Source organism: Monodelphis domestica, chromosome 4, assembly GCF_027887165.1.
Source record: "Monodelphis domestica isolate mMonDom1 chromosome 4, mMonDom1.pri, whole genome shotgun sequence".
In the NCBI taxonomy this organism is placed as follows: domain Eukaryota; kingdom Metazoa; phylum Chordata; class Mammalia; order Didelphimorphia; family Didelphidae; genus Monodelphis; species Monodelphis domestica.
In genome coordinates, this window is record NC_077230.1 from 432,688,843 (window position 1) to 432,712,121 (window position 23,279).

At 44.6% G+C, this 23,279-nt stretch overlaps 1 protein-coding gene across 3 annotated transcripts; it reads right to left on the reverse strand.

Annotated features, from left to right (window-relative positions):
* Positions 1–552: 552 nt before the first annotated feature.
* Positions 553–21,152, reverse strand: LOC100618455 (zinc finger protein 260-like). 3 transcript variants are annotated; one of them, XM_056825579.1, is made up of 5 exons: positions 20,868–21,152; positions 20,169–20,280; positions 15,616–15,742; positions 10,997–11,092; positions 553–10,165 (listed from the first exon to the last, which is right to left on the reverse strand). In XM_056825579.1, the coding sequence occupies exons 1-5, from the start codon at positions 20,900–20,902 to the stop codon at positions 8,169–8,171; spliced, it is 2,367 nt and encodes a 788-aa protein (XP_056681557.1). In that variant the 5' UTR covers positions 20,903–21,152; the 3' UTR covers positions 553–8,168. The 3 variants fall into 3 exon arrangements, with proteins under 3 accessions (XP_056681557.1, XP_056681558.1, XP_056681559.1); XM_056825580.1 differs by lacking the exon at positions 20,868–21,152 and adding an exon at positions 15,852–15,927 and having other exon boundaries at positions 20,169–20,275; XM_056825581.1 differs by lacking the exons at positions 553–10,165; positions 10,997–11,092 and having other exon boundaries at positions 15,503–15,742.
* Positions 21,153–23,279: the final 2,127 nt, after the last annotated feature.

A 23,279-nucleotide genomic window follows, 5' to 3' on the forward strand; every position in this document is an offset into this window, starting at 1 on the left:
GCCCTCAACCCCTGAAGGGAATTTAGGGTGAAATCAGAAATAGGCACTTCCTGTTTTCCCTCTTCCCTAACCTACCAACCCTGTTTCCAGACAATAAATAGATCTTATAAATCACAGAAGAACTAAACATCTCATTCATCAAATGTATTGAGGAGATCAAAGATAATAATCATCCAGAGAAGAAAACAGAAACCAAAGATTGAAGGGGATTTTCTCTTACCCTTCAGCTCTGGACAGAGATCCAACTTCACCTTCTCTGGGGCAGCTCTGTCTGGGAGAGGAAGTAGTGCTACTATTTATCTGTTTCCTCCCTCTCAGAGACCTGTCAAGCTTTGGTTCCTGATCCCCCTCTAGTACAATATCAAACATCCTTAACAGCAATAGGACCTCACAAGTGTAGCTGTCCAGCAGCCACAAATATTATCTTTGTGTGTGGACACCGGAGAAGGGAAGCTAGAGACTGAGGGAAAATGGGTAGAGGGGTTTTAAGAGGGAACATAACAAAGGAAGAAAGACTCAGAAACAAAGAGTTTAACAACATGGGCTCCAACATGTGTTACCAGTCTTTTATTGGAGAATCAAGGAATGGGTAATGGGAGGTAGTTAATGAACATTAGACATGGCAGAGAATTTAACATTGGCTGGGTTAACAATCACAAGATCAAAGAGGAGGAGGCTAAAATAATTTAGGACTCAGTGCCCTGCCCAGAGGTCCAATTAACCTTTGGACTGTAGGCTTAGGGAATGATCAGCATGCCGTAAGCTCAGAGTTATTACACTTTGTTACAGTGTTTAAGTAATTAATCATGAGAAATATAACCATAAGTTTGTAACATGAGTACATTGATTATGAAACAGGTGGATAATATGGATGGAAAGATTTGTCTAAGTGATGTATCAAGTTTGGATACACTGAGTGGGTAGACCTGACAGGCAGCTTAGAGGCCCAGAATGCTACCTGACTAGTAAATCAAAGTTAAAAACATTAAAGATAAGCTTTATTATCATTCAAATGAAAGAGGATAGGAGGACCAGGAACAGAGGAATTCCTATTCTTTAAATTCTGGATACTCCTCCCACCTTTCTCCAGGCCTCCTGAGAAACCTTCTTCAAAATCTTCTGGCTGCCTTTCTCTACACTCTCTATCTATAGCTATCTGACCTAACTGGTCCTCCAAAGTAATGTTGGACAAGTTTATAGTTTGTCAATAGGATAGCTTTGAACTCTTGGTGAGTTCACCCTCTTAGGCTGAAGCCCGAGATGGCTTCAGGACAGGCTTTACTAGGTTGCTGGCCTTTCACTTATCAGGTGTCAGGAAACAGGACACAGGAACACAAGTAGATGATAAATGTGGAGGCAGATTTGATAGGATCTCACACCAGATACCAGGATACCAGTATCACATAATAGCAGGAACCTCTGGCTCCCCAGGGAACAGGTAGGCAAACTCCCACTTGGCTCAGACCAAGCCACTGGAAGTTACCTCTCCAATTCCCCCCAAAGGACAGGAACCAACGGCCCCCAACTATCTCACTGTGCCTGCCCATTCTTATCTCTTCCTCAGACTCTAGAATAGAGTCTATAAAGTTCTGTGGCATGCAGGAAACTCTCTCTTTGCAAACTCATTTCCTTCTTTTTCCTTCCTATAGTTATGATAGTTCATTTTTTAATACCTTTGAAATAAATGTGAATAATATCAATGGTAAATTTGTATAAGTGATATATCAAGGATCTTTGAGAACCGAGCCAGCAGTCTCTCCGAGGGTAGGGCCACTCTGTTTGGTGTAGCGGTTAGGTCGAATAATGGATGAGAGATGCTACATGCTCAATCCTACATGCATAGGCATCACAAAGCGTTCTGCCATGGCAGGAGGTTTCGTTTATTATATAGGTTCAGTGAGTACATACTTTTCTGGCATACAATCAATTTTCTGCATACATGATCTTGTGCATTTAATTGGATGTCACACGTTAACAAATCACCCAATCAACATTCTGTGATCATTTACCATGTTGCTACAACAGATAAATTAATGGTGGATATAAATGACATAGGGTAATCTGGAGGTTAGTTCCTCTTGACCTGCTGAGACACTCGTTGTTGCTTTTGATCAGCCTTCACAATCAGTCACAATTACTTAGGAGATGGGTAACAAAACATTTCATAGCTAGGTATAGGGTTAAAGGGTAACTTAAAGCAGACCAGAAATGGGGTTTTCCTCAATTTACAAGTTCTATTTTTCTTGTGTTACTTTAAAGCATCTAGCAATGTTGCCTGGTTTGTCTACAAACAGATTCAGTGGAGTGAGATGTGGGCTTGAAGGTGATTGATGTTCTTGGCTTGCCTGGCTTGTAACGGGAGTGAATGTAACTCTATGGAGAGGGAAAGGAGGGAGGGTAATGGGTATGATCTTTAGGTTTTAATTCTCTGAATGTAATCTTTTAGGGTAATAATCTGGGGGATCAAGGTGAGATATATATTTATTCCCTAAGTCTTTGCTCTTATATCATTTCTTTTATATTGGAGAGAGAACAATAATCATTCATTATTGAGAGAAGTTAAAGAGAGAGAGAAGTCACAGAGGAGGATCAGTGGGGGCCTCATTATTTCCCAAACTGTGACCTTATCAGCCAGTGGGGGTGTGATGGCCTCCAGCAAAGGATATATCAGGATAGGACTGGCAGGCCTCTTACAGGCCCAAAATGCTATCTGACTCTTAGACCAAGGTTTAAAAATATTATAGACAAGGTTTATTGTTATTCACTGTAGCATTACTGGAGGATCAGGAATTAGGAATCCCTAAACTATGAATTCTAGATACTCCTCCCTCCTTTCCTCAGGGCTCTGCAAAGAGCCATCTTCTCTTCCAGATGCCTGTTCACTACTCTCTGTCTAGAAATTCTAGCTATTCTAATTACCTGACTAATAATCCTCTAAAATATCTTTTGGTTAGATATTTATAGTTCATCAGAGTATTAACTTTGAACCCTTGATGAGTCCAACTCTCTTCCAGCTGGACCCAAAATGGCTTCAGGCCTTCCCCACAGTCAGTTTTACTATCTGGCCAACAGTTCTCTTTATAGCAGTACAGATGCACGCTCAGGACACAGGAAAACGATTAGATGACAAATTAGAAGACAGAGTTGGTAGGATCTCAACACCAGGATACCAGGACAGCAGGGCAGGTAGCTTTGACTCCAAAGGAAAAGGGCAGGCAAACTCCCACTTGGCTAACACAAAAGACAACCACAGGAAGTTGTTGCTCCAAGCTCCACTGTGTCTTCTCATATCTTCCCCACACTCTAGAATACGGTCTTTAAAGTTGTGACATGCAGCACTTTGCAAACTCTCCTCTCTACTCCCTGTTTGCCAACCATTCCTTTCCTTTCTCCTTGCCCCTTAAAAATATTTTCAGCATTAGTTCACACCTGGATCCCCATAAATTAGAAACTTTTACAGATGTTCTTTATCTTCCAGACACCTCACCATGTCCCCTGGATTTATTCTTAGTGATATTCCCACTCCCCATCCTCCTCATCCCTAGTCACATAGCCATGAATTGATGAGTTTTGCCTGTAATGAGAATTCAGCAAACCTGTGTAGAATCCAGACTTGGTATCTTGAAAATATCCCTTTGAAATAGTTCTCTGTATTGCCTCCCGTTGTCTGTCAATGACCCACATCCATCATGTATCAATGTGTAATGACTTTCCTAATAAATCCCTTAAGCTGGAGCATCAGCACAGTGCTCTGCTAAAACCCTCCATCCTGCTCCCTGCTTCGTTCTACAGAAGAACGAAGCAGGGAGCAGGATGGAGGGCTTGATTTCTCAGGTCCTAACAGAATTAATTCCTTATGTTTTCCTGCTAAGGTTGTAAATTGAAATAGCCACAGGACAAAGAATTTTGAAGACAGTCAACTTAGCTAACCTAATAAAAACAGGTATAAATGCAAACTGAGTAAAGCTATGTAATGTTTTCCACAACTGTTAATACAAAGTTAAATACATGTTTGTTTAGCTAGTATTAACTTGAGAAAACACAGAACTATTATAGTCAGAAAAGCCACTCTTTAATTAAGGAAAGGGATTCAGTGCTTTCCTCAAGGCCTCCACTCAGAGCTGCCTGCTACACACCCACACATAGTTCCAAGATCCCGGTTGCTCTGGTCACTGACCCCTGGGAGAACCAACCCTGCTAGATTGACAACTCCAAGGAACAAAAGAATCTGGAGGACCTATATACCACTTGAGGGATCCAGGGGCAGTGAAAGATGATTGACATTACCATAGCTACAAGGAAATGGGAGTGTTCCAATTACAGACAGGATACAATCAGGGAAAGGAATCATAGCTAGAGGCTAGGGTGCAAGGGAAGGGGCTATTTACAATGGAGATTAAGATAGTCCCTACTTTTATGGTAGAAATCACAGAAATATAAATGAATCTAAGTGTAGTAAAAGTTGGTTTTAAGAGGCTAGCATGACTGCAGGAGATTCTGAAATGTAGGAGGAGAAATTTTGAAGGTGCAACTACTATGTGGGCTCTTCCTGTCTTGGAGCTGAGAGAGGAAGGAGCTTATCTCTGCTGATCCTGTTTCTACCAGCTGTGGAGAGGAAAACTGGATCAAGCTCTGGACTTTCTGCCACTGAGGTGGAGCAAACAGCAGTTGGAAGGCTTGAGTAAAACTGATGTAAAACAGGGATGACAGTTGGTGGGGGGGAGGGGGGAGTTGGAGAGTGAAAGTTGCTCTCCTAGGACTCTCTTTTTCCTGGCCCTCAGACTGGAAGGAGCACTCTCTCCCTGTCTTGGGATAGAAGCACCTCTATATCTGATTTTCCCAACTGGGTGCTCTACCTGGATTCCAGGGATCATTTCATCAAACGAAAGTATTTAAGGGGAATGGTTTGAACTGTAAGGCCGGTCTTTAGAAGGCATCAGCCCAAAGAGACAGGCCCAACCAGCTCTGAAAGTCAGAACCTTTTCTTCCTCTTTAGCTGTCTACTGCTAATGACTTTGAACTTAACAAAAGCTAGCAGAGATTAGAATAGGCAGGAATAAGAAACCCTCCACCAGCCTGCAAGGCCTGGCCTCAGCTCAAAAGCTGAGACTCAAACCCAGTCTAGGAAAATCCCGATTCCCTCTTCCCTGATACCTCCCCAATCCAAACTTGTTATTAAAATTCACCTTTACTTAAATAAAATGCAGTCAGATAAGAGGACTATCATTTCAGGGGGACACATAGAGGGAACTGAACCTAAGGACAGCCATTCAACCATAAATAGTCTTATTGGACTCCTGCCAGAAGACCTTGGTCTGGGGGAAGGGTTGTCCCTTGTGGGGGTGGGAGGGGATCTGTTCTTACCTACTCTGAGGTATCTTCAACATCAATCAATAGAGAAGACATCCCCCTCAGGCTATCATAATTAGTCCATTTCTCAGGAACCCCATTTTTCAAAAATAGCCTCTCAGAAGGGAGTAGCTCTCTCCTTTTACCTCACCAGCATCCATATTCCCTCTATCCCTTCAACTCCCCCATTCCCTGTTACAAAACCTTCCTTATCCCCTGTACTTCTTTAATCCCTAAAATTCCTTTAACTATTACACAGCCTGTGAGACAAGGGAAACCTTTTGATTTCTTTGGGAGTACCTTTCCTCTCCAGAAAAACCATCCTGAAGAAGATCCTACACTCTCAAACCTTGCAAAAAGAACATCATGTTTCTGATGCAGTTGTTGGTGTGAGGGCTGAGGGTCAACCTTAGACCCAGCCCACCTGGGTTGCACTTCAACATACAGGGTTCATCCTTTCAACCTGAAACCTGTCACATCCTGATAAACCAATAAAGGGAACATTTATAGTATAAGGAAGAAGAGAGGGGAATTTTTGCATTATTAGTCAGAAGCAAAAAGGATTTTTAGGGAGCCTCAAGATCAAGAAGGGTTCACCATGCAATAAACATAAAGGGAAGTGAGAGAATTAGTGACTGGGCATTCTCAATCCTAAATCCTCCCTCCCTATCTCTTACTTACCAATAAACCTGTTTTTTACAACTGCTTGAAAGACTTAGTTGCAGCTGGTCCAATGTAGTAAGGCAGTAAAAGGGAACTGAGGTATCATTCACACACCTCAGTGTACCGCATTATTATACTCCACTATTTCACCACCCAAGTGTAAGGGTCTCTGATACAATGGGAGACTACCTAAGAAAAAGAGTACTTAGCATTTGCTTAGCCCCCTCAAACTTCTTAGGGTCCATGATTCAGTCTGAAACTGCTAGCCTGAGATTCCCTTCAGGGTGGTTTCTCAGGGAATTGGGATCTCCAACTTACGGGTTCATCAGATCTTACAAGGCTTCAAGATTGGGGGTTTCTAGATTCCACATTGACAATAGTATATAAACTCAGGGATTAAAAAGATTTCTTAGGAAAGTTGCTCTTTTTTGATAAGCCTGTTTTGTTTTACTATGGTTATACTGGAAAAGTGTCTACTAATTTATATGATGTCTTGAGCAATTGACAATATGAGATAAGAAAGGCAGATACATAGGAGAAAAGAACTACCTAGCAAAAATGGGAAGCTTGGAGTAGAAATTTAAAAGCCTGAAAATTAAGAGTATTATCTACTGTATAATTGAAAATCTGTTACCATAAAAAAGAACTACATTTCCTGAGAGCCCCCTGACTTCCTGTCATTATATACTTCCTGTAGACAGAGGATATAATGTGAGGACAGAGAGTCTCATTTCTTCTTGGGCTTGCAGCCAGTGGTGATGGTGGTGAATGGGAATTTTAAAATGGCTAATCAACCATGGGCATGTGGTTTTTATTTTCTACCCTCTTTATTCCTTGATTTTAATGATCTTTAATAAACCTCCATAAAATATTTTATTATTAGAGATTAAATTTTTCAATTTTACACTCCTTTTCCAAATGTGAGAGAGCAGGCAATAAGCAAATTTAATAGAAATGTAGAATTAGTGAAGTAGGGGCACCTAAATGGTTCAATGGATACTCAATGGATACAGCTGCCAAGCCTAGAGATGAGAGGTCCTGGCTTCAGACCTGGCCTCAGACACTCCCTAGTTTTGTGAACCTGGGTAAGAACTTTAACCCCAAATGCCCAGCCTTTGCCATTCTTCTGCCTTGGAACCAATACACAGTATTGATTCATTGACAAAATGTAAGTGCATGGAGTGAGAAATTTGTGTCATTCTATATCAAGTCACCTCAAAAAGAGCAGTTTTAAGTGATTTTTTTTTCAGTACCTATAGGTCCTTTCCCTGTTTATGTTTTTTACTGCCCTTTGGACATAGTTTCAAATTGCTCTCTCCAGATTTGCTGAATCAATTGAGTATCTGTTTCCTCACATCTCCTCCAACTTTGTCACTTTCTTTTTCTGTCATAATGGCAAATCTAAAAGATATGGGGTGGGGGAAAGCCAGGTAGTTAAGTGGATTGAGAGCCAGGCCGAGAGATGGGAGGTCCTAGATTCAAATCTGGCATCAGACACTTCAAAGCTGGTTAACCCTGAGCAAGTCACTTAACCCCCACTGCCTAGCACTTACCACTCTTCTGCCTTGTAACCAATACACAGTATTGATTCCAAGATGGAAGGCAAGGGTTTAATAAAAATAAATTAAAAAATAAAATATATGGGGTGATCCCTCAGGCTTATTATAATTTGCATTTCCCTAAATAAGTGATCACCCTCCTCCTGTGGAAAACACATAAAACCTGAGCACCCAGATTAAGTATTTTCTGCACCAGGAATCCTCTGATATGATGTAAAAGATAGGATCCTGGCTGAAAGCCTTCCCCCAGGCAATCCATCTGGAACTGATCTGTTCAGAAGACATTTTTTTCATACTGAACAAGCTCTGGACTCTCCATTTCAATGTCTTTCTTCATTCATGACAGTAACAAGATTTTTATCCCAAAGGAATTCTTGCTTGGTAATAAGAAATGATCATTGCCTGAAGGACTTACCACATTTATAATATTCCTTAACTTTCTATCTAGTGTGGATCTTCTTATGATAAATAATCTAAAACTAGCAAGTATAAGTTTAGTCTCATTCATAAGGCTTCTCTCCAGTGAAGATTTTCTGACATGAAACAACTATGGAGCTATATATGAAAGCCTATTCAAATTAATGATATCCACAGTTTCTATCCAATATGGATGCTCTGATGTCTGGCAAGAGACTCCCTCCATCTGAAAGCCTTTCCACATTGTTTACATTCATAAGGTTTCTCTCCACCATGAATTCTCTGATGTTGTGCAAGAGAGCTCCTCCGTGTGAAAGCTTTCCCACACTGTTTACATTCAAAAGGTTTCTCGCCACTGTGGATTCTCTGATGTTTGGCAAGATTGCCTCTATTTGTGAAAGCCTTTCCACACTGTTTACATTCATAAGGTTTCTCTCCACTGTGGCTTCTCTGATGTACAGTAAGCTGGCCTCTCTGTGTGAAAGCCTTTCCACACTGCGTACATTCATAAGGTTTCTCTCCACTGTGGATTCTCTGATGTGCAGCAAGAGAGCCACTATCTCTGAAAGCCTTTCCACATTGTTTACATTCATAAGGTTTCTCTCCACTGTGGCTCCTCAGATGAATGGCAAGAGAGCCTCTCTGTGTGAAAGCCTTTCCACATTGTTTACATTCATAAGGTTTCTCTCCAGTGTGGATTCTCTGATGAATGGCATGATTGCCTCTATCTGTGAAAGCCTTTCCACAGTGTTTACACTGATAAGGTTTCTCTCCAGTGTGGATTCTCTGATGACTGGCAAGATGGCCACTTTTTGTGAAAGCCTTTCCACAGTGTTTACATTCATAAGGTTTCTCTCCACTGTGGCTTCTCTGATGTTCAGTAAAAGAGACCTTCCACGTAAATGCCTTTCCACAATGTTTACATTCATAAGGTTTATCTCCACTGTGACTTCTCTGATGTTTAGCAAGAGAGCCGCTATCTGTGAAAGCCTTTCCACATTGTTTACACTCATAAGGTTTCTCTCCAGTGTGGATTCTCTGATGTACAGCAAGAGAACCCCTCTCTGTGAAAGCCTTTCCACAGTGGTTACATTCATAAGGTTTCTCTCCAGTGTGGATTCTTTGATGTACAGCAAGATAGCCACTATTTGTGAAAGCCTTTCCACAGTGCTTACATTCATAAGGTTTCTCTCCTGTGTGAATTCTCTGATGTTTAGCAAGAGAGCCCCTCTCTGTGAAAGCCTTTCCACACTGTTTACATTCATAAGGTTTCTCTCCAGTGTGGATTCTCTGATGTGTAGCAAGATGGCTCCTCTGAGTGAAAGCCTTTCCACAGTGTTTACATTCATAAGGTTTCTCTCCACTGTGGATTCGCTGATGTTCAGTAAAGGAGACCTTCCATGTAAAAGCCTTTCCACACTGTTTACATTCATAAGGTTTCTCTCCAGTGTGCATTCTCTGATGACTGACAAGATGGCCCCTCTTTGTGAAAGCTTTTCCACAGTGTTTACACTCATAAGGTTTCTCTCCAGTATGGATTCTCTGATGTTCAGTAAAAGAGACCTTCCATATAAAAGCCTTTCCACACTGTTTACATTCAAAAGGTTTCTCTCCAGTGTGGATTCTCTGATGTGCAGCAAGAGAGACTTTCCATGTGAAAGCCTTCCCACACTCTTTACATTCATAAGGTTTCTCTCCAGAGTGTATTATTTCATGTGCAGCAGGCTCAGAGTTCTGACTGGAAGGTTTCCCACCTTTATTACTCATAGAAACTATCTTTACACATTTCCTTTTTGGATGTCTCCTGAGGTCTGAACTGCAGTCAAAGGCCATTCCACCTAGGTCACATTGATACATGGGCACATCCAGAGGTTTCTCATGCCACTGAATAAGTCCTACTTCTTCAGGAGAGCACTTGACATATTCGTGATCCTGACAATTACCTAAGGCCAATTTCATATACTGATATAGGACTGAATATTGGCTGAATTTCTCTGTCTTTTCATCAAATACATTGTGACTCTTTGGATTTTTATTTACCTTGATATTAGAGTCAATGATTTCTCTCAAAACGAAGCCAGAGGGACCCTCATTCATGCATCTTTGGGGGTCATATCTTTTCACAAAAAAGCTTGGCATTGTAGTCATCTCCGTCACTTCAAAAGTAGTCTCAGCCTCTGAAGAAAACAAATAATGATATGAACACAGAAGGAAGGAGAACACAAAGAAATAGAAGTTCTTTCCTCTGATGGCAGAAAATAAACTGATTTTTATTCTATTTACCCAGGCTAAAAGAAGTTTTCAAATTTAAAGAGGAATCAGTCTTTGGATACACCATTTCGTCATATCTACAAGGTGGATGATTTTAGAAAGATTTGCACATACACTAACAATGAACTCTCACAATGGACCTGGGACACAGGCAGGCCCAAGATTCTCATCATACTTTGCAACTCATGTCATGAATAAAGAATGGAGGAATGACCTGACCAACTTCCTTGCAGATAGAATACAAATCAAACCCTGTGCCAGAACACATTTTGTCCACAGTATTGGACAGTGTTTCTCCACTGCCCTTTCTATCTTTCCTAAAAAGTCACACTTCAATTATTCTTATAATTTTGTGAATCTCAGGTAACCTTCCAGATATTCTGTTCTAAATATTTTGGATGCACTATCACATGGTCATTCTATATGCTAAGCTGAAAAACAACCTCACTTTTTTAAACTCTCATACAGTAATTTTCAAGTGGAATATGTTTTCTTCTTTTCTCTACACATGCCAGGATATTATGCCATTTAGTGCAGACACACTATATATTCATGGTATTTTGAGCTACCATATATTATGTCTCATACTCTATACTGAGACCATCATCCATCTCTTGGGAAATGAACAGCATGCTTCAGTGGTGGTCTGCCAGCCCCCAAGTCTAGCACTCCCTTCACTGGAAAAAATAAGTCTTTTGGAATAATAGCCCTCATACACCTACTCTCATTTCACTCACCTGAACAAGAGCTCCTTGGGTCTTTTTTGTCTAACAGCCATGGTGCTTCTCCTTGCTGAAAACAGGAGATAAATTTTTCTCTAAGCATTGGAAGCCCTGGGCATAAGAAAGAAGGGTTAAGGAGAGAAAATTTTTAAAAATTCTTAATGGAAAGGGAGCATGCAAATAAGGACTATAGAATGGTTTCTATTATATTCACTGTTGGAGCATTTATAGGAAGGCAGAAATCATGGAAACCATTTCCAATCAGAAAATTCCACCTTTATTTACATCTTGCAATATTAGAATAGGCACATTTCACAACCTCCATTATCTAGAAATAAAAGGTAGCTGGTAGTAAAGGGGTAAAAGATCAGACCTTGGGAGTCAGAAAAACAAATTTACTACAGTCTCAGAGAGATGGTAAGTGGGTGCTCCTGGGCAAGTTATTTAACCTCTCTTTGCCTCAGTTGCCTCACCTATGAATTGAGGACAATAAGAGTATCAAACTCACAAAGATGTTGTGAAATTAATGATAATTATTAACTTTTTTACCCAGCAATGGACATAGAATAGTTGTTTAGAAATGCCTACTCCCTTTCTTTCCATTCCTATCATATGGCCTGCAATTTAAGGAAAAAGGAGGAATAAGGATGACTTGCTAGAATAGGCAAAATTAGAGGCTGTAAGCTACAGTTTTGTACTTCTTTTTGAATTTTATTTCTGTATTGGTTTTTTTGTTTATTTATTTTAGAATCCCTTACCTTCTGTCTCAGAGTTAATACTGTGTAGAGGTTCCAAGGCAGAATAGTGGTAAGGGGTAGGCAATGGGGGCTAAAAAACTTGCCCAGGGTCAAACAGCTAGAAAGTTTCTGAGGCCAGATTTTAACCTAGGACCTCCTGTCTCTAGGCCTGACTCTCAATCCACCGAACCACACAGCTACTCCCTACATATATATTTTTTTTCTAATGTATCTTTTAAATTAAAAAAATTTTTAAATTTTTTTCCAAGCTTACATATTTATTTTTCTTTCTCTTCTCTCCCCCTCCAAGCTCCCATAAGTATTTCCACTGGGTTATACAACTGTTATCACTCATAACTATTTTCATATTATTAATTTTTATAATAGAGCAATCTTTTGAAACCCAAATTCACAAATCATATATCCATATAAACAAAAGATGAGTTATTTGTTTTTCTTCTGTGTTTCTACTCCCACAGTTTCTCTTGATGTGGAAAGCATTATTTCTCATAAATCGCTTGGGATTGTCTTGTATTAGCAAGCTCCAATACATTGTATTATTCCACAATGTTTCACTTTCTGCATAAAATATTCTCTTGGTTCTGCTCATTTGATTCTGTATCATCGAGGTTCTTCTAGTTCACACAGAAATCCTCCAGTTCATCATTCCTTACAGCATAGTAGTATTCATTTCATCACAATCATATAACACAATTTGTTCATCCATTCCCCAATAGATGAATACCCCCTCATTTTCCAATTTTTTACCACCACAAAGAGCACAGCTATGAATATTTTTGTACAAATATTTTCCTCTTTAGGGTACAAACCTAGTAGTGGTATTGCTGGACCAAAGCATTCCTTTAAGTCCTTTGGGCAGATTTCCAAATTGCCTTCCAGAATGGCTAAATCAATTCACAACTTCACCAGCAACACATTAGTGTCCCAATTTTGCCACAACCCCTCCAACATTTATCATTCTCCTTTACTGTCATATTAGCCACTCTATTAGGTATGAGGTGAGATCATATTCCAAAAGCTGGGATCTTCGGGTTTATCAAACACTATCTTGCTAAGGTCATTTATCCCATGTCTAATTCCACTGATCCATCCTTCTATCTCTTACACAGTACCATATTGTTTGGATAATCACTGCTTTATGGTATAGTTTGAGAACTGGTACTGCGAGGCCTCCATCCTTAACATTTTTTTTTCATTAGTTCCCTTGATATTCTGGATCTTTTGTTCTTCCAAATGAACTTTGTTATAATGTTTTCTTATTCTATTAAAAAAAAAAGTTTTTTGGCAGTATGGTACTGAATAAGTAAATTATTTTAGGTTTAGTTAGGACTGTAATTTTTATTTTATTAGCTCATCCTTCCCATGAACAATTAATGTTTTTCCAATTGTTTAGATCTAGTTTTATTTGTGTGATAAGTGTTCTGTAGTCGTGTTCAAATAATTCCCGAGTTTGTCTTGGCAGATAGATTCCCAAATAATTTATATTACCAAGAGTGATTTTAAATGGAGTTTCTCTTTCTAACCCTTGCTGCTGAGTTTTATTGGAAATAAATAGAAATGCTGATGATTTAGGTAGGTTTGTTTTGTATCCTGCAACTTTACTAAAATTATTTCCACTAATTTTAGTTGATTTTCTCGGTTTCTCTAGGTATACCATCCTATCAACTGCTAAGAGTGATAGTTTAGTTTCCTCGTTGCCTACTTTTATCCCTTCAATTTCTTTCTCATCTCTAATTGCTACAGCTAGAGTTTCTAGTACAGAATTAAACAATAGTGGTGACAATGGGCATCCTTGCTGCACTCCTTGTCTTCCTGGGAAGGCTCCTAACTTATGCCCATTACAGATAATACTTGATGATAATTTTAAATAAATACTGTTTGTTATTCTGACAGAGGACCCTTCTATTCCTATATTTTCTAGTGTTTTGAACAGGAATTGCTGGTTGTATTTTGTGAATTTTCCTGCATCTATTCAGATAATCATGTGATTTCTGTTAGTGTGTTTATTGATATGGTCAATTATGTGGATGGTTATATTGATTAGTTTTGTAAGTGAATAAGCATATAAAACCATAACCTCAAAACAGAAAAACAAAATCAACAACTAAAAAATTGTACTGGATCATTATATTACTGAGAATACCCAAGTCTATCACAGTTAATCATTCCACAATATTACTGTTACGGTGCACAATGTTCTCCTGGTTCTGCTTATTTCACGCTGCATCAGTTTATGTTAGTCTTTCCAGCTCTCTCTGAAATCATCCTGGTCACCATTCCTTACAGCACAATAGTATTCCATCACTATCACATACCAAAATTTGTTTACCCTTTCGTCAACTGACAGACATCCCTTCAATTGTGTAAACCTTAAAATTTCTTAGACTTATAAATGTTGGAAATTTCACCATTGGGAAATTTCATACTTGAAAAATTTCCTACTGATAGTCTATTGGAATGTGAACCCCCTTGGCATGGGAGAAGGACCCTTCTCCTCCCTACTTAAGATTACTTTAGGACAGAAACCTTTTGCTGAACAATGGAAAGGGCTTTGACCTATGCTTAAGCATAGAACAGGAAGTTCTTTGAGTCATGATTGATTTTAGAATTGATACAATAGAGATACTTGGAATGACAGAACCAGGTCTTGGAACTTCCAATCTCCACCCTACTCAGGGTAACAGGATTTAGGAAGGGCTGCAGCAAAGGATCAAGATTTAATTATTTGAGAATATGACCTTCAACAGACATGTGCAAAGCCACAGACCTCTGGGCGGTCCTGGGTTAAGCTAGAGCCACCATTGGCACAGGGAAGACATGGACAGTGATTGGTAGATGTGAGAACTGAGGGGAGGGAACTTGAATGGTTTCCTTAAAGATAGCAGGGTCTGAGGACTAGAGGTTGTTGGTTGGTTGGTTGGAGAGGTGCTCTGAGAAGCTTGCTCTGAAGGAAGCTGGAGGTGGAGGCCCCTGAGACTGTTTCTCCATTTTGGTCACATGAGTGATAGGGACTGATCTCTTTTCTTTGCCTCAGCTATCTAAGGGCTTGGGCCTTTTGGTCCAGCCTAAACAGAGGGGGTATTTAAGCCCTATTCCCTTCTCTCTCTCTCTCCCTCTCTCTAATACCTTTCTTCCTCCTGTTTGTAATTAAAAACTCCATAAAAGGTTGACTGCTGACTTGAGTTTCATTTAGGAATTACATAGCCAAATTCCTTGGCGACCTTAAATTAATATATATCAGTCTTTTAAAGTGATTTCCTTGTCACAATTGCCAATTCTTTGCTACCACCAAAACTCCAGTTACAAATATTTTCCTACAAGTAGGTCCTTCCCCTGTTTTCTGGTCTCTTTGGGGTAGAGATCTAGTAGTGGTATTACTGGATCAAAATAGGTTCATTCTTTTATAGCTCTTTAGTAGTCATTCCAAATTGCCTTCCAGCATGGATGGATCAGTTCACAAATCCAACAGGAATGCATTAAGTTTGCCAATTCGGCTGCATCACCTCCATCATTTTCCTTTATAGTCATACTGACCAATCAGGTAGGGCTGAGGTGGTACCTCAGAGTTCTTCTAATTTACTTCCCTAATCAAGAGGAATTTAGAACATTTTTTCATATGTGTAGTGAGAGCTGTGATTTCTTAATCTGAAACTACTTATTCATAACTTTTCACCATTTTTCAGTGAGGATATTATTCAGATTCTTATTAATTTTGACTATTTTTATAAAAAGCGGGCAGGAGAAGAAGCCAGGGCAGAGGTAAGCACTTTTACTTTTTTAATCATTGACAAAGACTCAATATGCTGTACATCTGGCATGGAATAAAGACATTCCCTTAATGGCTGATTCAGGGTTAACAGAGGAAATGGTCCTTACCCACAGACAGTAGATTCTGTATGTTCTCCAGCATGACCTCCAGGCACAAGTCTTTCTGAGAATGGTCCAAGAGGCCCCACTCCTCCTGGGTGAAGTCCACAGCCACATCCTTGAGTGTTATGGACCCCTAAGCCAGCAAAATTCATGAGACACAGAGCTGAACCTTCAGAATTCATCTAGTAAAACCCTCATCAAATGACTGGAGGAAATACAAAGGATTTATCCAAACTCCTAACCTTGAGGAGTGTCAGAGCCAGCACTGGAGATCAGTCATTCAGAGCCCAGTGGAATACTGACAAAGGCATTTTGTGTCTGAAGGAAGAATGATGTTGTGAGAGTCAAACCTGGAGAAGCGTCTTACTCTGAAATGATTTTCCCTATAGAACCAGGGAGCTGGGAAGTGCTCTCTGAGTGAGGTGGGAGATTCTGGGGAGGAGAAAGAGGTGATCTGAAATTCCTCCTCATCCCAAGTGTCAGAATTGATCTGGTAATATCCCTTCCTCCACTTTATAGGAACCAATTGCGTTCTTTCAATTTGCCTAGCACTGGCCAGGGGCAGGGCAGTGGCTTCTGGAGTTATCACCCACTTTAGCAAGCGACTTGCAACACTCTTACTTAGTGTTAAGTAGGGGCCCTTACGTTTTTGATTGATTAATTTAGAAGTTGCTAATTGATAAACAAAGAAAGTGTGATTCACTTTTCACACTGTCCTGCCTTTAATCATTTGAGCTTAACATAAGAAAGGAGGTTTCCTCTTAGTTTCATAACCTGGTATGAAGGGGAGAGCAAATCTGGAGCTTTAAACTTAGCCAGGTTAAAGGGAAATTCATTCCACAAAAATATCACAATTCAACATTAATTTTTAAAAACAGTTCATTCAAAGCAAAGGATCTAAGTAGAGCCCTGTAAATAGGGAAACCTGGGGTCAAGGGTCAAGAAATGAAGAGGCTGACTGAGGAAGTGGCCAGATCGGACAATCACATGCCTCTTGGCAGGCCTCTTCTACTTTCCTATGTGCTCCAGGGAAAACACAGGGTATACTTGATGTTGGAAACTCTTCCATTTCACCCCTCCCTGACCCACTCCCTATTTTTCAGCATGGAATGCCCCTGGGATATTGTAAACCTTAAAATTTCTTAGACTTATAAATGTTGGAAATTTCACCATTGGGAAATTTCATACTTGAAAAATTTCCTATTGAGAGTGGGAACTCTATTGGAATGTGAACCCCATTGGCATGGGAGGTTCCTCCTCCTCCCTTCTTAAGATTACTTTAGGACAGAAACCTTTTGCTGAACAATGGAAAGGGCTTTGACCTATGCTTAAGCACAGAATAGGAATTTCTTTGAGTCATGATTGATTTTAGAATTGATACAATAGAGATACTTGGAATGACAGAACCAGGTCTTGGAACTTCCAATCTCCACCCTACTCAGGGTAACAGGATTTAGGAAGGGCTGCAGCATAGATCAAAATTTAATTATTCCAATCTCTACCCTACTCAGGGTAACAGGATTTAGGAAGGGCTGTAGCAAAAGATCAAGATTTAATTATTTGAGAATATGACTTTCAACAGACATGTGCAAAGCCACAGACCTCTGGGCGGTCCTGGGTTAAGCTAGAGCCACCATTGGCACAGGGAAAATGATGGACAGTGATTGGTAGATGTGAGAACTGAGAGGAGGGAACTTGGATGGTTTCCTTAAAGATAGAGGGGTCTGAGGACTGGGGTGGGGGGTTGGAGAGTTTTGGCTCTGAGTGGTTGGAGAGGTGCTCTGAGAAGCTTGCTCTGAAGGAAGCTGGAGGTGGAGGCCCCTGAGACTGTTTCTCCATTTTGGTCACGTGAGTAATAGGGACTGATCTCCTTTCTTTGCCCCAGCTATCTAAGGGCTTGGGCCTTTTGGCCCAGCCTAAACAGAGGGGGTATTTAAGCCCTATTCCCTTCTCTCCCCTTTCTCTCTCTCTCTCTCTCTCTCTCTCTCTCTCTCTCTCTCTCTCTCTCTCTAATTCCTTTCTTCCTCCTGTTTGTAATTAAACTCTATAAAAGACTGACGGCTGACTTGAGTTTTCATTTAGGAATTACATAGCTGAATTCCTTGGCGACCTTAAATTAATATATATCAGTCTTTTAAAGTGATTTCCTTGTCACAATATCCAGAAGAATAGTCTAAGGAAAGGCAGAGAGTTTCTAAGCATGCAAAGACACAATTCCCCAGAACCTGAATACAATCTAGAAACCTGAAACACTACAGGGGCCATTCCACTGTTCTCTACAGTTATCCAGAGTCTATTCTACCAACCCTGCAATGACTTTTTCCAATCCCATGACTATACTAAGTGTAACTTCCTTCAATAGACACCTTTTCTTGAGAGAAATGAGTCTGAGCTATAATCCTTTGGACCAGAACCAGCATTTCCTCACCCACAACAGTAGCAGGGACAGAGAGCAGCCCCTAGAGCCAGGTCTGGGATGGAGAATTGCTCCTGATATATCTGAAGAACATTCAAAGAGTTCAGACAGGAAAGATAAAGCCCAGTGCAAAGGGCAGCCACCAGAAACAGCAAAAGATCTTCATTCAGATACAGCTAGAACCAGAAGGCAGAAAGATTTCAGCAACAAAAGCAAGCAGAGAAATCTTGGCTCCAAGAGGAAAATGCAGAGACCTCCATCCCAAGGAAGGCAGACAGCTGCTTGTTCAGAACTTGTCTACTCTGGCTGGTTCCTGGCAGCCCCACCTGCCCCGCCTCTGACATCTCAAGATCTCGGCTGTCCTCCAGTGGCGCCCAAGGCCGGGACCTCCAGACTCTGCCAGACTCTCCTATCTGCAATGCAACTGACACCAGAGTGAGCCCTAATCAGCTTGGACTCCTCCCAGGCACCTAAAGCAGCCCAGGGATTGGTATTCCACCTGGGTAGCCACCTGCAAGGCTACTCCCCCGGCAGCTTCCTTCTCCCCTTATTCCCTTCCCTACTCTGAATGCAGTGACCGGGGACTTCCTTGTTCCTGGCCATGCATCTTCCCAGCCTTCACTACTGTCCCCCCAGCCTCTGCGCCTGAGGATTCTTCCAGGTCTGGGCGAAAGTCTGTACAAGGCCTCCATGGACCCGCCCTCTTTATCTGACGTCCTACAACTGATCTCGTACACAGTGAGAGGAAAGTCCTTTCAGTGCCTTTACATTAGCGATCAGGAACCAGGTGATCACGTAGCTGCAGTGCCCGTGTTCAGAGTTAGACGTGGCTATTCCACTGGGTAGGAGACATCAAGCATAGCAGTGGAGTCTCGGCCACCGTATGGGAAGGGATGGAGTTTGGTGTGTCCGAATAGTATAGCAGAACAAGAACTGGGGGAGGAGAAACCCAGAAGAAAACCAACGATTCCTCGGTTGTTTCTACGGTTACAGGATTGGCAGTTTGGGGTCTCCAAGGTGACTCTGTTACAAAAGTGAATAACACGAAACTAGACTGTGAGTGATAATGTAGGGAGAACCCTGTGGAATCGCCTGTCAATCCAGGAGGGGGAAGGGAAGGTGGGAGAGAACAAGGATCGTGGAACTACGGGGAGAATATAGATTTGGAGCAATGAAGGATACTGAAGACCTTGAGGGAAGAATAGCAGCTTCAGGTCTGTGTTGTTGTCCAGGAAAGCCGAGCACAGAGCCCGCCAGGCTACGGGCGGCCTGAGGAGGTCACACAGCCTCAGCAGGTCCAGGTACCGGGGGAGCCTTTGGAGGTTTCTGCCCACGAGAAGCTCCCCAAAGCACTGCGGCCCGGAGAGGCTCCTCTGCAGGACTCCATCCATTCTCTTCTCTGACCTCGTCTTGGACTCCATGAAAGGCTCCGACCCTGACCAAAGCCCTCTGCCCGCTGCCTACTGCCCTCCTCTGCACCCCGCAGCCTGCGAAGGACCCATCAGACACCCGCAAACACCTGCTCCGGCTCTGGGGACCCAGGCTTGGGGGGGGGGGGTCTGGGTGCCACCTGCAGCTTCCACTGACCACACTGAAATTTAGGATCCTGAGCTCAGAAAAATGGCCCAGAGCCATCTCTGACCCACACAATGTTCTCCACGGAGGGAACAATCACGGAGGAACTGCAGGAACCCCCCAGGCGGGCACAGCCGGGGCTCACCCAGCTCAGGGGGCCGCCCTGTCCCTGACTGGCCTTCAGGAACCAGAAGAGCCCTTGGATGGCCCCTTCCTGCCAGGCCCCGCCTCACCCGATCCCCCCCAGCCCAGCCCCCTCCCCTGGCGCCCCTGTGCCCAGCTCCGTGCCAGCCCTGCCAGGCTCTTCCTCCTGGGGCTGGGCGACCCCGTGGGAAGGCGTCACACGGGGGTGGATGAAGGAATGGCAGCGCCTGGGCCCGTCTGCCTGGATCCTGAGGGCTCATCCAGGCAGGGAGAGTCCAGAATATGGTGGGTGGATGGGGGGCAGCCAGGGCAGACCCCGGAGCTCCCTGAGGACAAGCAGTGAGGGCGCCCCTGGAGGCCTGGCACAGACCCAGCTCTGAGCTCTGCTGGATTCCAGCCTGGCCCGGGGAGGGGCTGCACTCACCTGGGAGGGGGTCCCGGGCGCCATTCTCTCTGGCTGCAGGCTCTCTGCGGGGCCACCCTGGGGTGCTTCCGGGGATGGCAGCCCCGAGGGGGGAGACGTCCTCGGTGGGCGCCTGGGGGGGGGGAGAGAGGGGGAGGGCTCAGGGGGGCTCCCAGGCCTTCCCTGGCTTCGGGGGTGAAGGGGGTGCCTCGGGCTGGGAAGGGCCTGGGACTGGCCAGGAATGAAGCCCCGCCCACTCTGACGTCATCGTTGGCTTCCTTCTATTCAGAAACTGCACTGGCCGGATTGGGGGGGACTGCAAGGGGGGTTACTGGGGAATGGGGGGAGCATCAGGTGGGGGCGGGGAGAGCGGGCTGGCATTTCCTCGGGGCCCGAGATCGGGGGTCCTCCCATGGCATGGGGGCGCGGGCATCCCCGCTGCCCCCTGACAGGCTCCGCAGGTCTGCTTCTTCCCCGGTGTGTTCCGGTGTGAACATGAAGAGCCTCGCCCAGCCCCCCTCCTGTGACTGTACCCCTCCCCCAGCTGCCTCCCAGCTCTGGAGTGGGGGGAGGGTAAAGCCCCGCCGGGGTTCCTGGTGCAGACTGAGCCGCCCCGGCCTGACCAGGCACTTCCCTGTTTATCTCTTCTGAAGTCCTTTACGGTGAGGGACAGACACCGAGACACACTGAGGCAGCCCCTCCCCCACCACAAGCACTTACACTGGGGCTCCGGCTCCGCCTCTCTTGGTGCACATGCGCACGCAGCCCCCACAATTCCCAGCTCAGGAAGGAGGAACTGGTCCACCCGGGTCTTCCCGCTCCCCAAAAGTTAGTCTGCAGTAAGACTCAACTGCAAGAGCAGGGAGCCAGGGCCGTGCCTGCGCATCAACTCCCTCCCCTCCTCCTCTCACCCAGCAAACGGCCAAGAAGCACAGCTGTGAGCCTTAGAGAAGCTGAGACAGGCCACAGGAGATTCCCAGCATCCCTTGAAGCTGCCCCAGTGGGGAGGAGCCAAGACTAGAAAGAAGTCAGGAAACGGCATTCTGGGAAATGGAGTCCTCCATGGAGAGGGTCAAGACCTGAATGGTGTCCTGACACAGGCATTCTGGGAAATGGAGTCCTCCATGGAGAGGGTCAAGACCTGAATGGTGTCCTGACACAGGCATTCTGGGAAATGGAGTCCTCCATGGAGAGGGTCAAGACCTGAATGGTGTCATGACACAGGCATTCTGGGAAATGGAGTCCTCCTGCCTTGGTCCCTGGGTTAAGCCTCCTGGTGGGGGAGGGGTCATATAGGAAATGTTCCCCAGCTGGGCGGCTGCAGCCTTCTCCCCTCCCCCTATTTCCCCTCCAGCCCTGCCCTGCTGCTGCTTAGTTCCACTGGAGGCTGCCTCAGGCTAGATCCTGGCACACAGCAGGTGCCTAATAAGTGTCTACTGATTGACTGATTAGGGAATGGATCCATCCTCCCCCAGGACCTGAGGGGGGTGCCAGGATCCCCCTTCTGACAAAAAAGGAAACTGAGGCACAGGGCAGCCGCTGACCCTCCAGGCCCCTCCCACAGCTTCCCCTCCTCCAGGGATCTCTGAATTTCCTGCTTCTTCTGCTTTGGAGGGACCCTGGGAGTTCCCCCAAGGAGAGGCCCACCCTCTCCCCAGAGGAGGCATCAGGTGACTCTGGGGCTGCCTTCCTGGGCTTGGAACCCCCAAGATCTGACCTCAAACCTGGCCTCAGACACGGCCCATCTGGGGGAGCCTGGCCAAGTTCCTTCCCAGCCTTTGCCTCAGTTTCCCCCATGTGATATCCAGACAAAAAGAGCCTGAGCGAGGGCTGTGGAGAAGCTGGTCCAGAGAGGGTCTGGGGTGTGGGGGGGAACAAGGCTGCTCCCTCGGGGTCTCCTGGGCCTCTGGGCCAGCTGAGGAGGGTCTCCTTCAGCACCGCCCCAGCCCAGGGGCCCAGGAGACCCTCCAGAGGCCTGGGGGAGGCCCAGGAACCCCTCGTGCCCTGGAGGAGGCCACAGAAAGCAGCAGCAGCCGCTGAGCCAGGCTCAGAGCCCTGATGGACAGAGGACAGTCTGGGGGTGTCTGTGTCTGTCTGCTGGGCTGCTGGGCTCAGGCTGTTCAGGCCTGTCTGATCCCCCCCTTTGGGGCTTTCTGGGCAGAGGCTGGGCGGCTTTGCCATGTCCTTCTGCAGCTCATTTGTCAGGGGAGGAAACTGAGGCAGGCAGAGTAAAGTGACTTGTGCAGGGTCTCTCAGGGGGTGATCTCAGGCCTCCCTGACTCTAGGCCCTGAGCTCTGGCAGGCACCAACTTCCTGGGTTTGGGGGGGCCTCAGGATGGGGATGCCCTCCCCTTCCTCAGGGACTGCAGCAGAGCAGGAGGGGGTCTGGGGCCTTGTCGGCTCCCTGGGAGAGGAAAGGGGGCATCTGGGAGGAAGAGGAAGCCGGAATAATGGGTCCATGAAGGTATGCAGACACAGGGAGGTGCAGGAGAGAAGCAGACTGGGCCAAGGCGTCTCTGAGCAATGTCTGCCTCCATGGGATGGCCAGGAAAGGAGGCCAAAGTCTGCAGAGGCCCCCCTTGGCTCTGAGGCCTGGTAATGGGCCCTGACAGGTTTTTAGAGGCCAAGAGAGGAGGTTGGGGGGAGCAGGGGACTCCAGGGTTCTCTTGAGGGGAGGAAGAAGAGCTTCTGGATCGGGACCGCTCAGAACCCTTTTGATCCGGCTTCTTCATGGGTCAGTCTTGGCCTCGTCCATCCCCCTGAGGACCCCCTGTTCCCCCTGATTTTTGAGGGGACTCTCTGGCCTCTGCAGCCTCTTCCAGGGATGAGGGTGACAGAAAGAGCAGGATAAATGGGTTCACAGCCTCAGGAGAGCCTCTCAGGGAACAGGCTGGGTCCAGGCTCTTCCCTGCTTCATGCACAGCCTCGTGTCGGGGTCTTGATTCCTCCTGCGAACCCCACAGCCGCCCAGTGAAGAAGTTCAGCCTCTCCAAAAACTCCTGCATGAATTCCGTCACCCAGGAGGGAAGCCAAAGCCTGGAAAGCAATGTGGAAGGAGTTTGAGGATGAGGGAAGGAGACACACAGAAATTACAGAGGGGAGACCCAGAAGTCTGCAGGGGTGTCTGCCAGC